Source organism: Coffea eugenioides, unplaced genomic scaffold (genome assembly GCF_003713205.1).
Source record: "Coffea eugenioides isolate CCC68of unplaced genomic scaffold, Ceug_1.0 ScVebR1_432;HRSCAF=1109, whole genome shotgun sequence".
In the NCBI taxonomy this organism is placed as follows: domain Eukaryota; kingdom Viridiplantae; phylum Streptophyta; class Magnoliopsida; order Gentianales; family Rubiaceae; genus Coffea; species Coffea eugenioides.
In genome coordinates, this window is record NW_020864269.1 from 1 (window position 1) to 14,799 (window position 14,799).

At 48.5% G+C, this 14,799-nt stretch overlaps 1 protein-coding gene across 1 annotated transcript; it reads right to left on the bottom strand.

The window, feature by feature from the left end:
* Nucleotides 1-9,766: 9,766 nt before the first annotated feature.
* Nucleotides 9,767-14,512, bottom strand: LOC113758246. Its single transcript, XM_027301192.1, has 2 exons — nt 13,849-14,512; nt 9,767-10,680 (listed from the first exon to the last, which is right to left on the bottom strand). Exons 1-2 carry the CDS (start codon nt 14,510-14,512, stop codon nt 9,767-9,769), a joined length of 1,578 nt encoding a protein of 525 aa, XP_027156993.1.
* Between the last annotated feature and the right edge of the window lie 287 nt (nt 14,513-14,799).

Genomic DNA, 14,799 nt, shown 5'->3' on the forward strand with positions numbered 1-14,799 from the left:
GGTTTTTGGCAGTCGCATCAATTGGCGCCGTCTGTGGGAAACACGTTACACTTCATTGCGAGTCATGCCGAAGACTAGGTCGCAGAGGAACGCTGGCGGGTCCAAGGGGACCGAGCGTGGTGGCTCCCAAAACCCCTCTCGGGGTCCAACACCCGGAGAAGGAGGGGCAGGGCCCTCACGAATCCCGCCTGAACAACTGGTTCAGACAGTGGCCCAAAACTTGCCCACCTTCGAGGCAATCATGAACTACCTCAAAGAGCAGTCGGGAGGTCATCAGGACAAGGAGCCCAAGGTTCAGGGAGCAGATCCGTCAGAATCCCGAACTGGGAGTCCCACCAAAACTGGGGCCAAGCGAGCACACCGGGAAGTCACGCGTGAGCAAGTCGAGGTCATGGAACCTTCTCACAAGAACTCCCGGACTGAACACCCGGAGCCCGTCCGGAGGCTCCCCAGGGAAAACCTCTCCCCCCGAAGAGAGAGACAGCAGGTGCGGGACGAACTGGACCTACTTCTGGACCCAGAAGCGGACAGGTACATTGCTTCCCCCTTTGTGCTCGATATCGAGGAGTTTCAACTGCCCGCGAAATTCAAAATCCCGAACATGAAGCCTTACGACGCAACTACGGATCCGGAAGACCACCTGTTTGTGTTCATGACGCAGATGCGTTTACAAACAGCCGCGGATGCGGTCAGGTGCAAGACCTTCCCAATGTTCCTAGAAGGAAGGGCTCGGCAGTGGTTCCAGGGGCTTCCCCCTAGATCGATCAGTTCTTTCACTCAGCTCGCACGGCAGTTCTCAGCACAGTTCGTTTCTTCACGAGCTTATTCTAAAAGCACCGCGCACCTCATGACTATCCAACAGAAGGCCGAGGAGTCCTTGCGCGAGTACATGGTGCGCTTCAATAATGAGTCCCTTCAGGTTCAAGATCGCGACGACAAGGTGGTCATGGCCGCCTTCATCAACGGGCTGCGCAAGCAAAAGCTGTACACCGAACTGGTGGAGAGACCTCCCAAGACAGTTCGGGAGATGTTAGATCGAGCCCATGAGAAGGCCAACGCGGAGGAAGCCAATCGCCTTAAGAGTGCACAAGAAAAATTAAGGGATGACAAGCGCAGGAAGGGCGCCGACCAAGTGAGGGCACGGCCTGACCCGGGAAGGAGGGGTGCTTATGACCGCCTCCCCAGGAGTAGCCCGATGGGAGGGGACAAGTCCTGGACTGGCCTCACGGCACCCAGAGCTCGAGTGCTCGCAGTAATGGAGCAGGAGGGGCTATCCCGACCTCCTCGACCTTTGGTTGGGGACAAAAGCAGACGGGATCAAGGTCTGTATTGCGCTTATCATCGGGACGTGGGGCACGATACGGAGGACTGTCGTCACCTCAAGAAAGACATTGAAAAGCTCATCAAACGAGGTCATCTGGGGCAGTTTGTACGAGAGGAACGAGCTGACCAGCAACGGGGAAGGCCCAGGTCGGAACGTCCGAGCTACCTGCGGGACCGGCCTCAGGGGCCCCGGGGCCGAACTCCCGAGCAGGAAATACAGAACCTGGCGGGGGTGATTAACACCATCGCCGGAGGACCTGCGGGTGGAGATAGCCATGCAGCTCGGCGGCATAACCGTCCCCCTCCCACGGGGGAGAGCTCGGCCAAGCGTTTGAAGATGTATGAGGAAATAATCTATGGACCTGAAGACGCAGTCCCCTTGGCCTCTAATAACCATGAAGCCATTGTGATAGAAGTCATCACCTGTAACTTCAAGGTGAGGAAAGTGTATATAGACAACGGGAGTGCCATAGACGTGCTTTATTATAAGACCTTCAAGGAGCTGCAGCTGGAGGATAGACAGCTTGTACCGGTTCGAACTCCGTTGATCGGCTTTGCTGGTCCTCCTGTGAGGCCGGAAGGGATGATCACTCTCCAGGTCACGGTGGGAGTGGCCCCAAGGTGCCGGACGATCCCGGTAAACTTCGCGGTGGTTAAGGAGCCGTCATCCTACAACGTAATCCTGGGACGTCCCACGTTGAATGCCCTCCGGGCTGTTTGTTCTACCTTGCACCTCAGCATGAAATTTCCTACTTCTGCGGGGGTGGCTGAGGTGCTGGGAGATCCAGAAGTGGCAAGGGCGTGTTATATTGCCACCCTCAAGGGTAAAGAAAAACTGGTAGCTCAGACAATTTGTTTGGAATCCTGGGAACCCCTGGAGAAGGGAGAAAGATTGGAGACAGACGAGGGATTGGCCGAGCTGCCCGTCCAGCCCGACCGACCTGAACGCACAGTAAAGGTCGGCGCCGGCCTGGGTGAGCTGATCAGAAGCTCTTTGGAATCTCTCTTGAAGGAGTACGCTGAGATTTTTGCTTGGAGTGCTGATGACATGCCAGGAATCCCCACCGAGCTGGCAGTTCACAGGCTACATGTGGATCCCAACGTCCGGCCAGTAAAGCAGAAGAAGAGGAACTTCGCTTCTGAGCGAAAGGAGGTCGTCAAGAGCGAGGTAGGAAAGTTGCTGGAGGCTAAGATAGTTAAGGAAGTCTACTTTCCGACCTGGCTGGCCAATCCGGTGCTGGTCAAGAAAGAAGAGAAAGCTTGGCGGATGTGTGTGGATTTCACTGATTTGAATAAGGCTTGCCCAAAGGACTGTTACCCACTCCCACGAATTGATCAGCTCGTGGACTCAACAGCGGGCTATGAGATCTTCTGTTTCTTGGACGCCTTTAAGGGGTACCATCAGATAGCCCTAGACGAGGAGGATCAAGAGAAGACCTCATTCATCACCGAGGACGGAACATATTGTTATGTTACCATGCCGTTTGGGCTAAAGAACGCAGGTGCGACCTATCAGAGGTTGGTGAACAAGCTGTTTAGAAATCAGATCGGTCGGAACCTGGAAGTCTACGTGGATGATATGTTGGTAAAAAGTCGGACCCAGGAGCAGTTCATCTCCGACCTGAGGGAAATTTTCGAGGTCCTTCGGAGTTCACGAATGCGGCTGAATCCCAAAAAATGTACTTTTGGGGTCAGGTCGGGAAAGTTCCTGGGCTACATGATTTCTAAGGAAGGGGTGAGAGCTAACCCAGATAAGATCAAGGCTATCATGGACATGGCTCCACCCCGGAATATTAAGGATGTGCAACGCCTAACGGGGAGGATGGCAGCCTTGAACAGGTTCCTGTCCAAGTCGGCAGTTCGGGGTTCGCCTTTCTTCAAGGCCCTGAAAGGAGGTCGGCAGTTCGAGTGGAATCTGGAATGCCAGAGGGCGTTCGATGAGCTGAAAATCCACCTCGCTCGGTTGCCAGCCCTAACATCTCCCGAATTGGGAGAGACCCTGTTCATGTACTTGGCTGCGGGTGAGGGAGCTGTTAGCGCGGTGCTGGTGCGGGAGGAGAACAAGGTACAGAAGCCCGTATATTATGTTAGCCGCGCCCTGCAGGGGGCCGAGGCTAGGTACTCGGCGGTGGAGCGATATGTTTTGGCATTAGTACACGCAGCTCGGAAACTCAGGACGTACTTTCAAGCTCACCCCGTAGTAGTCATGACGGACCAGCCCCTGAAGCAGATCCTTTCCAAACCCGAGTCCTCGGGTCGAATGGTGAAATGGGCTGTGGAATTGTCCGAATACGACCTGGGATATCAGCCCAGGACGGCCATCAAAGCCCAAGCCCTGGCGGACTTCATAGCGGATGGTGTTTCTTTTGGATTGCCCGAAGCGGAGGTCGGTCAGGTCAGGGACGTACAGGCCAGGAAAGATGGAGAAGATGCCAAAAAGGCACATAACGGACAAGCAGCGAAGCCCTCACAGACCCCAAAGACTACCAAGGCCACTCAGGCCCGAGAAGCAGTAGAGGTCTTACAGGCCAGAGACGCTGCTGAGGTCGTCCAGGCCATACAGGTAGCGGAGGATGGACCGTCCGAAGAAGCAGCTGAGGCCCAGCAGGCCGAAGAAGCTGCCAAGGACAGGCAGGCCGGAGAAGCGGCTGAGGTCGAACGGACCCAAGGAACTGCCCAGGTCGGAAAGACCAAGGGGGCAGCTAAGGTCGGGTGGGCCGAAGATGCCGTTGAGGCCACGCATCCAGAAAAAGCGGTCAAGGCAGACCTGTCTGGGAAGGCTGCCCGGGCTGGAAAGGACACAGAAGCTGCAGATCCCACCTGGACATTGTACGTGGATGGCGCATCAAGTAAGGAAGGATGTGGTGCAGGGCTCTTCTTAATTAGCCCCACTGGGGAGGAGCTACCCTACGCCCTGAGGTTCGATTTTAGAGCCTCTAACAACGAGTCAGAGTACGAGGCTCTGATTGCGGGGATGGAGATGGCCCGAAGGTTGGGGGCCAGATCGATAAAAGTCTACAGTGATTCACAGCTGATAGTGAACCAAGTAGGGGGGAGCTATGAGGTCAAAGAAGGCTCACTAAGAAAGTACGTGGCTAAAACATGTGAACTGAAGGGTCAGTTCGAGCAGTTCACGCTCGAGCAGATTCCGCGGAGCCAGAACAAGCGAGCCGACGCCCTGTCTAAGCTAGCCTCCACCTCGACTGGCTTCTCAGGTCGGGAAATACTGGTAGAGGTCGTCAGAAGTCGGGCCTATGAACAGGTAAGCGCTGCAGTCATTCAGGTAGTGAGCTCCTGGATGGATCCTATCATTCAGTATCTGGTTCGTGGGGAGCTTCCACCAAGCAGGACGGAGGCTCGCAAAATCCTCATCAAGTCACAGAAGTACGCACTCACACATGGAATTTTGTACAGGAAATCTTACTTGCAGCCCTGGTTGAGGTGCATAACGCCTGAGGAGGGCAACTACGTCTTACGCGAGCTGCATGAAGGCATCTGCGGCAACCACGTCGGCCCGAGAGTATTAGCCAAAAAGGGAATGTTGGCTGGATACTATTGGCCAACCATCTTTAGGGATTCAGCTGAGCTGGTATCCAGGTGTAGGTCTTGCCAGCTGCACGCCCCCGTACATCACACCCCCACTCAGGAAATGATTCCTCTCAGCAGCCCGTGGCCATTCTTCCAATGGGGTATTGACCTGTTAGGACCGTTTCCCCGAGCCCTCGGGGGCTGTGAGCACTTGGTAATAGCCATTGATTACTTCACCAAGTGGGTAGAGGCCGAACCCCTCAACACGATCAGCAGCAGATCGATCCAGAAGTTCCTTTGGAAGAGCATAGTCTGCCGATTTGGCATACCGAAGGTTCTTGTCTCGGACAATGGCAGACAGTTCGCTGACCAATCTCTTCAAGAGTGGTGCACGGAGCTCGGCATCCAGCAGCACTTCTCCTCAGTAGGGCATCCCCAGGCCAATGGGCAGGTCGAAAATGTCAACAGAACCATCCTGCATGGCCTAAGGACGAGGTTAGAGTCCGCCCGAACTAGTTGGCTAGAGGAGCTACCTACCATACTATGGGCTTACCGGACAACACCTCGAACAGCCACCCAGGAGACTCCATTCGTCTTGACGTATGGGGTCGAGGCGGTAATACCCGCAGAGGTCGGAATACCCTCAGGTAGGGTGCAACACTTTGTGGCTCAAGATAATGAGGAGGAGATGCGGCTTAACTTGGACCTGATCGAACACCGAAGGGAAGAGGCGGCTATACGGATGGCTAAGTACAAGGGCCAGGTCGCACGCTACTACAATGCTAGGGTAAGACACCTTTCTTTCAAGCCAGGAGACTTGGTGTTACGCAAGAACTCCGTCAGCCGAGCTGTGGGCACGGGAAAACTAGACCCAAATTGGGAAGGTCCCTACGTGGTGAAAGAAGACGGCCGGGCAGGTTATTCCAAGCTGGCTCGCCTGGATAGAAGCGAAGTCCCGCGTACCTGGCACAACTCAAACCTGAGACTTTTTCTTTAGTACCCTGCCCGAGCTGAGGTGACCAGCTGGACAGGTCTGCTCTTTGCTTATCTAGCTCACTTTACTAGTCCACTTTATTAGTTAGCTCGGCCTGGACGGGCGTCCCTCAATCTAGAAGTTTTTCCTTTAGTAGTTTGCCTGAAGCTGAGGTAGTCGGCTGGACAGACTTATTCTTCATTAGTTCAGTACTAAGAATCATAAATGTACTCGAAAACATGGAATAAAAGAAAATTTTTACAAGTGTTGGGTAAGAAAAGAGGCTGTTCATTCCATTTCAAAAGGACATACATAAGGGGGGCCATACAAAAGCGAGCTAGCCGAGCTCGGATCTAAGCCTAGCCTAATAGACCTGCCTAAGGCACTACCTCTCTAGTTCTCCCCTTGTTGTTCTTGCTCCGGCTCGGGGGAGGTCGCGGGCAGAGCAGGGTCGGCGACCAAGGCGGCCAGGTCGCGCCCGTTGGAATAGCCCGTGACAAGTCTGTCAATCTGATCGGCGGCCTGGGGATTATAGTCAGGCCATTTGCTCAGGTCAAAGCCCGGCAAGTTCAAGGACTGAACATCCACCATGGCTTTGGTGTAGCCAAGCTGCAAGACGGGGCCATTCAAGATGGCCAGATCATTCATGAAGACATCGGACTTTTTGAAGTCCTGAACGCCTAGCTGACGCCCTTCCGCTCTCGCCGTCTCAAACAGTTCGGCTGCTTTCTTCTGCTCAGCCTCGAGCTGGGTAGTTAGCTCGGCGGTCTTTTTCTTTTCCAGCTCGCAGGCAGCCTGGGAGTCAGCGAGCTGCTTCTTCGTAGCCTCCAGCTCTGCCTCTGCCGCCTCAAGCTGACTGGACAGCCTGTTCCTGGCTGCATCAGCCTGGGAGAGGTTCTCTCCCATGTTTTCATATCGCTGAGCCAGCTCGGCACCGGCGACGTTGAGCTGCAGGTCCAACTATGAGAAGTCTACGGATTAAAAATACTAATAAAGTACCAAATGAAGAAGCTACCTGGGCTGCGCTCAGGTAGTAGTGCGACAGTAGCTCGGAGTTGGAGGCGAGCTGAATAAAGTGATGGTCGCGTGAGAGCACCGAACCTTTGACGAGCTCTCGAGCAGCCTCTGGAAACTGAGCTCGGTCATTCATCGACAGCCCCCACCTCGGGCAGAAATGGAGGGGGTGGGGGTGTGTGCTCAGCTCGGTGGGGGGCTTGAGAGGAATGATGTTCCTCGTCCGCCACATCGAGGGGGGCGACTCAGATGAGGCCTGCAGCTCGGCAGTGTTGACCCCATAGTGCTCCGTGGAAGCGCCAGTAGGAGATGGTTGGGGCGTAGGTGTAGCCGAGGTGGTCACCTCGGTCCTGGCTTTCTTGGCGGTGGTCTTCCTCCTCTTCTTTTTGGGTTCCTCCAAGGGGGTAGACTGAGCTGCGGGAATAGGCTCTGGTGGGGGAGGAGCCACGTCACCAGGAGCTGAGGAGGGTACCGAGGTAGCCGCGCGCGAGCTGCCTGTCCCTCCTATGTTCAGAAGCTGGGAGAACCTCTTCACTGAGAGCAAAGAAAGGGGTCAGTTCGTGCGGCAAAGGAAAAGAAAGGAAAGCAAGGAAAAGAAGATCAAAGGGATTACAGGCTGTAAGCTCCTCGGGTGTGAGAGGTCGGAGGTCAGGCGCAGGGTCGTTCACCTCTGCTCGAATCAGCCCCGCCGACCGGAGCTGGGCGTTGCTAAATTCCTTCACCGATAATCGAGCATCCGAGCTAACCAGGAGGTCCAGCTCGGCCGCAGGAAGAGGTGAAGGAATGGGGTCGGACACCTGGGTCTCCTCCCTCCAGGTCAAGGGAGGAAAGCCCGTGTTCTTCACATAGAAGAACTGAGCTTTCCAGCCCTTAATAGAAGAGGGGGTGTGCGTGAACAGTTCGCGGGTGGGGAGTTCTCCCCCGCTCCTGCGAGCAAAATAAAACCAGCCATGAACTGGCCCGCTCACCTTCATTTGGAAGAATGACCTGAAAAGGTCTAGGGAATAGGGAATTTCGAGGACTCGGCACATCATAAAGAAGCCGAAGATCGATCTGATGGCGTTTGGAACGAGCTGGGTTATTCGAATTCCCCAAAAGGTTAGAATTTGGTAAAGGAATTGGGGAATGGGAAGACGGAGACCAGCTATGAGCTGATCCCTGTAGATGGCCACAAACTCAGAAGGAGGTCGGCAAGCATACTCCCCTGGTCGGGCAGCCTTAGCCTCGAACTGGAGGGGGATATCATACCTCCCCACCAGCTCGTCCACACTTCCCTGGTCTAGGATAGGGGGGATAAGCTCGACTTCCCTGAAGTCGATATCCGGCCCCCTGGAAGGTCCCGCCCTAGTCCGAGCTGGAGTTACCTCTAGGGGAATCCCTAGGTCGGCAGCCCCAGCGTCAGGTCGGGCAGGCTGGTTGGGTTGGTCCATCTCTAAAGTGGGAGAGTGTATGGGGGAAGGTAGGTATTCCGACGAGCTGGAAGAAGAAGAGCTAGAGGAGGAGGAGATTATCTCTATAGGTGCAGGTCGGGCTACTCTACGCCTAGGTACCGAGCTAGTGATATCTGAGTGCGTGGACGAAGAAGACATAAAAGGGAAAAGAAGACTTACTAGTGGATGAGGAGCTGTTGTGTGCTTAGGGGGAAGCGCTACTCTGGTGTTCTCTAGGCAGGAGGCGAGCTGATGGGATTTGTGAAAGAAGAGAAATGAGAAGGGAGGTGTGAAAGTGACGTCTTGTAGGGCCTATTTATAAGCCCCCTGGGCGGGAAGCCGAAAGGTCCCGAGTTGGAAATTTGAATTTATTGCTAAAAGACGGTTTACCTGGAGAAACGCTTGAGCTGACAACCGCCATCATGGGGGACGTGACTCTTGAAGTGACGGTTATGACAGCAAACGTGGCAGTTACTCGGACAAGGCGCGCTGTCGTGGGATTGTGGGCCCTACTGCAGGCTGACCTGACGCTTCGAAATTTGGTCCAGACTCACATGACCTATCAGTGACTCTAGACTCAAGGGGGGCTAGTGTAGTGGGGATAATCCACGCATGACACGTGTTAGCCCGGCACATTGCACGCATCAGGTCGGCGCAGGGGATATCAAATCCTGCACGGGCCAGCTCGGCATAAGGGGGCCAGCTCGGCCGTGTCAAGGGCCTCCTATGATGGGCTTGATGGGCCGCCGCCTCCGAACATGTAGGGGCCGCCGCATAAAATCCTAGGAAGACTCCGAACCCTAAGGGGACTTTGACTCCCATAAGGAAACTACAACTCATCCGGTCCTATATATACTACGCTACCAAGACTACACAAGGTACACTCACAAGTATTCTCTACTATTACTACATCCTTCTACGGCCAAACTAACTTGACCGTCGGAGTTATCCCAGGGACATCAGTCCCACCTCCGTTCTTTCTTCTCAGGTCACCTAGCACGATCCCAGCTCGGCTTTTCCAATCAGGTCGGCCGCATCAGCTCGGACACGGTTTTTGGCAGTCGCATCACTAACCAAATGAACAGCTAGATGTACCATCACATTAAAAAAGGATGGTGGAAAAATCCTTTCCAATTGACAAAGTATGATACCAATCTCTTTTTCCAAATGATCTAAATCTGTTGGATCCAAAACTTTGGAGCACAACTTGCGAAAATACCTACTCAATTTGATCAAAGGAGAGCGAACTGCTTTTGATAAAGTTCTTCACAAAGCTATTGGGAGAAGCTGTTGCATCAAAATATGGTAATCATGACTTTTTAATCCAGAAATTTTTGGTGGCTTTACTTTAACACATCTAGAAATATTTGCTGCGTAGCCATCTGGAACTTTTATCCCTTTCAAAACTTTGCAAAACATCTCCTTTTCCTTCTTTTTCAATTGTAAAGCAAGCTGGAGGCAGAACACTCCTACCATTTCCCTTCTCAATGGGATGCAATTATGATCTTATACCCATATCACGAAGGTCAAGACGTGATTTTTTATTATCTTTGGTTTTTTCCAGATTCAATAATGTAGCCATAATGATCTCACAAATGTTCTTCTCAATGTGCATAACGTCAAGATTATGGCGTATCATATTGTCTTTCCAGTAGGGCAAATCAAAGAAAATACTTAATTTTTTCCAATTAAATGGCAATTCTGGATTGTCACTAACTTTCTTCCCAAGTTTAATACTATAACCAGCTAACTCATCTAAAATTGTAGACCCCATTAACCTTCCTGGTGGTTTTCCATACTCTACAGCTCCATTGAAAGATTTAGCAACTTTGCGAAATGGATGATTCATTTCCAAGTACCTCCGATGCCCCATATAGCAATATTTTCCCCAATTTTGCAGATGCTGTGAACATGTGTATTTATGACATACAGGACATGCAAGTTTTCCTTTAGTGCTCCATCCAGAGAGGATTGCATAACCTGGAAAGTCACTAATGGTCCATAAAAGTGCTGCACGAAGTTGAAAGTTTTCTTTTCTTGATGCATCATATGTATTCACTCCAACATCCCACAATTCCTTTAATTCTGCTATGAGAGGTTTTAAATATATATCAATATTATTTCCTGGTGCAAATGGACTGGGTATCAACAATGACAATATAAAGTTCGGTTGTTTCATACACATCCATGGCGGCAAATTATATGGCATCAATATTACCGGCCAAGTGCTATGAGTTGAACTCATATTTTTGAATGGATTAAATCCATCTGATGCTAGGCCCAACCTCACATTACGAGAATCTTGAGAAAATTCTGGATGATGAAAGTCAAATGTTTGCCAAGATGGAGAATCAGCAGGGTGCCTCATGTTACCATCCTTAGTACGACCCTCTGTATGCCATCTCATATGGCCTGCAATTTTGGAGGACATAAACAGGCTTTGTAACCTATGTTTTAGGGGAAAATGCCACAAAACCCTATGCGGTATTTTCGGTCCCTCACCAGTCGAATCATTTTCAGATTTAACCCATCTGGGTTCTTTACATGTTTCACAATGCTTTCTTCTTGCATCTACCCCCCAATACAAAGTGCAGTCTGTGACGCCCCGAAAAAAAAATTGAGTTTGAGAACCCGGAAATTTTCTAATTTTCTAGGGTTTATTTTTTTTAACGCCCGCCTTTTCTACATTTTCTTGATTAGAAAAAATTTCCGCAAATAAAGTTTATGAGCAAAAATAGTTTTAAAATGATTTTTCTAGTATCGGTTAGTTTTTGAGAAATTAAAAGCGTATTTTGGACGTGGGACCCGCAAGTGCGGTAAATGCATTATATTTTTGACAACTTGTTGGAATTTTGTATTAAGTGATATTATTTTACAATGTGTTAAGATATTTGTATTGGAGAGACAAAAAGATAAGATTAAAACCCTAAAGGACCATTTGTCACAAAACCATTGGACCTTGACTTTGACTTGGACTTGTCTTAACCTTTACTAAACCAAATTTTGACCCAATTTCTTTCCATTTTATTGTCTTGGCCGACTCTCTCTCTCTCCAAGAAAAGAAAAGAAAGCTCTCAACTTGTTTCTTCAATTTCTTGCTCAAATCTAGCAAATCAACCGTTTAAACTTCCAATTTCTCCATAAAAACCCTTAGTTTAGTGGTTGTGAGGTTGGTTGTGAAGTGGTTTGGAAGAAAATGGTGCTAAGTTGCTTCCTTTCTTGAGGTTTCAAGGTGAGTGACTTATGAATTCCTTCTTTGGTCTTGCTAATGTCAAATTAATGGTTTGTATTGGTTAAAGATGTGATTTTATGGAGGATTAGCACTTGAATGCATGAAATTCCAGATTAGGGTTTTGAATTTCCCCAATTCTGCCTGGCACTGTTCATCATAGTTAGAGGCCGAATTGGCCTTAGCACCAAACATGAAAGTTGTATAGAATGATGTTTTATAGTTGCCTGCAAAATTTCAACTCAATCCGAGTTCGGTAGCCTGTGAAAGGACCAAAATACCCCTGCTGCCCTGTTTCTGTCCGAACCTGGAAATCAGCTTTGCTAATTGGTTAGTTTGACTGGGAATACTACTGATTTGGTTGTTGATGTCTTCTTACTAATTCTAGCCTTGTATCTTAGCTTTTAAATGGCTTTGGAATTACTTGATTTGGAGTTGTGTGTGCTGAGTTATGACTGAATGAATCAGAACTGCCACAGTGAGCTTCGAACTAGAAAATCTGGGGTTGTTTTGGTAAATATGACCTAGTTAGGGTGAGAACTGGACTGAGTGGTCTTCATGAAAGTTGTATGGAATGATAATTTAGAGGTGCCTGCAAAATTTCAGGTCATTTGGAGTGGTGTAGAGTGAGATATGTCGATTTTACTGTTGCTGTTCTGGGTTGATCAGAATGCGAAAACTGCACTTGTAATTGGCCATTTTGACTGGAATTTCTTTGGATTTGGATGTTGGTGTCTTCTTATGAAATGTAGCTTGAGGTCTTAGCTACCGCATGCCTTTGGAATCAATGCATTTGGACCTGTATAGACTGAGTTGGACTAATTACAGCATGGTGTGATTTGTAAACCTGCAATTACGGTTCTGGGTTGGTATTCTGCATTTTTGACCTGTTTGCACTCAAAACTGGGTTGAGTGACCTTCTGTAATGTTGTAGCCCTATCTCCTAGCTTCGAAACGGTGTATCTTTCACCTTCATCCGACAATCGTAGCGCCTTTGGTACCATTACCGCAAAATGACGTCAAAACTGTTTTTCTGGTTTTGAGCTTAACCTTCATTTCCGGACTTTTTCCTAGCTTGACTTGTACTAGTACTACTTGGAGCTTGTTGAATAGCTATTGGATGAACTTGTTGTTGTGTGTGTACCTTTGGGACTGGCTGAAGAAATAATGAAGCCATGATGGCTGGGAAAGTAAGCAAATTCAGGGGAAGTGCTGTCCGAAGTTTTAAAGGACTTGTTTGCATTGAGTTTGTGATCTAAGACTTGGATTTGAGCAAGGCAATGTTATATGATGGATGATTTCTGAGCCATGGAGGTGAGTGACCTCAAACTACTTCTAAAGTTATTTATGAACCGTTTTTTACATTATATACTTTTGAACTGTTTCCAAAGTTACTTTTGAAATGTTTTCTTGCATATCATGCGTGCTGGCATGTGAGTGTGCCTTGTTTGCTATATTTCTTGACTTCATGACTTGTATTTTGGTTGAACGTGTTAAGCGCTTATAATGATTTCCAAAACGAGTTTTCGAGGCGAGTGTGTACTTTATCGCACTCGACCTCGATAAATGTGAAATTTTCGATTGAAATGTTACTTGCGCATGAATGTAAGCCTTTTGGGCTGAACTGGCCATTGCCCCTTGTTACCGGTCGTCTTGAGCCAGAAGCGGACTCGGTCAGGCGATTAGGAACTTGGGTGAACGTTTGGTATACTCGAGTATTACCTATGTAGGTTGGTGGAGCCTGGCCAAAAGCCAGGGACGGGGTGAATGAAATGAAATGAATGACCAAATGAGCGAGGAAATGTCAGGAGAATGAATGTATCCTTTCATGAATGTTACTATCGCTTTCCATTGTAAATGTTTCTTGAATTATTGCTAATCCATATTTACTGTTTTGCAAATGTTGTAGTGGTTTCCGGATTTATCATTTGATTTACGACATCATTGCTATATGACATCATTGAAATGAACTATTGTGAAACCGATTTGATTAATGATTTTCTGGTTACTCGCTGAGCTTTTAGCTCACCCCAAAAACTATTTTATTTCCCTCCACAGGGCTCGTGGCGAAAGAAGGACTTGTTGTGCTTATACACGTGAATGGATGGCCTAAACTTTGTACAATTTTGGATTTGGAATTATTTTATGTATATTTGGGATTAGTTTCCGCTGCATTTGAGACATGTAATTATTGGAGACGGATGTGTATTTGTGGACCATTTGATGTATATTTGAGATTTGTATTGTAATATATTTGAGGATTGTAGTGAGCGACTGAGTTCCGGCGAGAGCTGGGCAGGCGGCCCGCCGAACCCTCTGGTTCGCCTTAGGGGGAGGTGGGGCCGTCACACAGTCATTCGGACATGCATCATATTTATCATACCCAAGTCCTAATTCCTTCATTAACTTTTCAGCTTCATAATAAGACTTAGGCAAACCATCCATCGCATCCGGAAAGGTTTCTTTCAACAAATCAAGTAACATATCAAAAATTTTGTTGCTGAGTTTACCAAGGCATTTGAGGTGAAGCAACCGAATCATAAATGAAAGTTTTGAGAATCTTTTACATCCAGAGTAAAGCTCTTTGTTAGAATTATCAATTAGATTGTAAAACTTTTCAGCTTCTACATTGGGCAATTGGCTTTTGTATTCAGTTCCATCTATCCTTGTATGATCTTGTTCAGGAATTCCCAATGCATCATGAACCAAACCATGCATGTCATCAAGTTCATCCCGTACCCCATGTGAGATATCATGGGAAGTAGGTTTTGGTGCACTAGAGTAAACAAATTCTCCATGAGCTGCCCAATGGGTGTATCCTTTAACAAAACCATAAACTTTCAAATGAAGTTCTGCATTCTCCCTGGTAATACATACACCACACTTACATTCTTTACATGGACATAATATCATCCCATTTATACTTGAATTCTGGAATGCATAATCTAAGATTTTTTGCAAACCATCCCAATATTCTTTGCTCCGTCTATTCTTTTGCATCCAAGTTTTATCCATATTCTGTAACCATGACAAATTTAACCTTAAAATATACACATACATACATATACATATACATATATAAGCAAAAGAAAGCAATTAAGAATAATATTAACAAAGAGCATCACTCATACAACAAAAAAATTATTAGGATACCAAGAAGCTATTTGTAAGTCAACAAGAAGGTCACTGTTTGAGATAAAAGCACAAGACATGAGCAAACAGACCGAACCTCGAAGGTTTTCCACCACTAGCCATTTATCACGTGTCACCAAGTAAACAGTTTTTTACACGAATCAATGTTA

Bases quoted from the DNA above. Each gene is read 5' to 3' on its own strand.
- LOC113758246 (XM_027301192.1), bottom strand. From the start codon at position 14,512: ATGGATAAAACTTGGATGCAAAAGAATAGACGGAGCAAAGAATATTGG. The intron at 10,681-13,848 runs GTGTGACGGCCC...CCAAAATTGCAG, and splicing joins TGATGCATGTCCGAATGACT to GCCATATGAGATGGCATACA.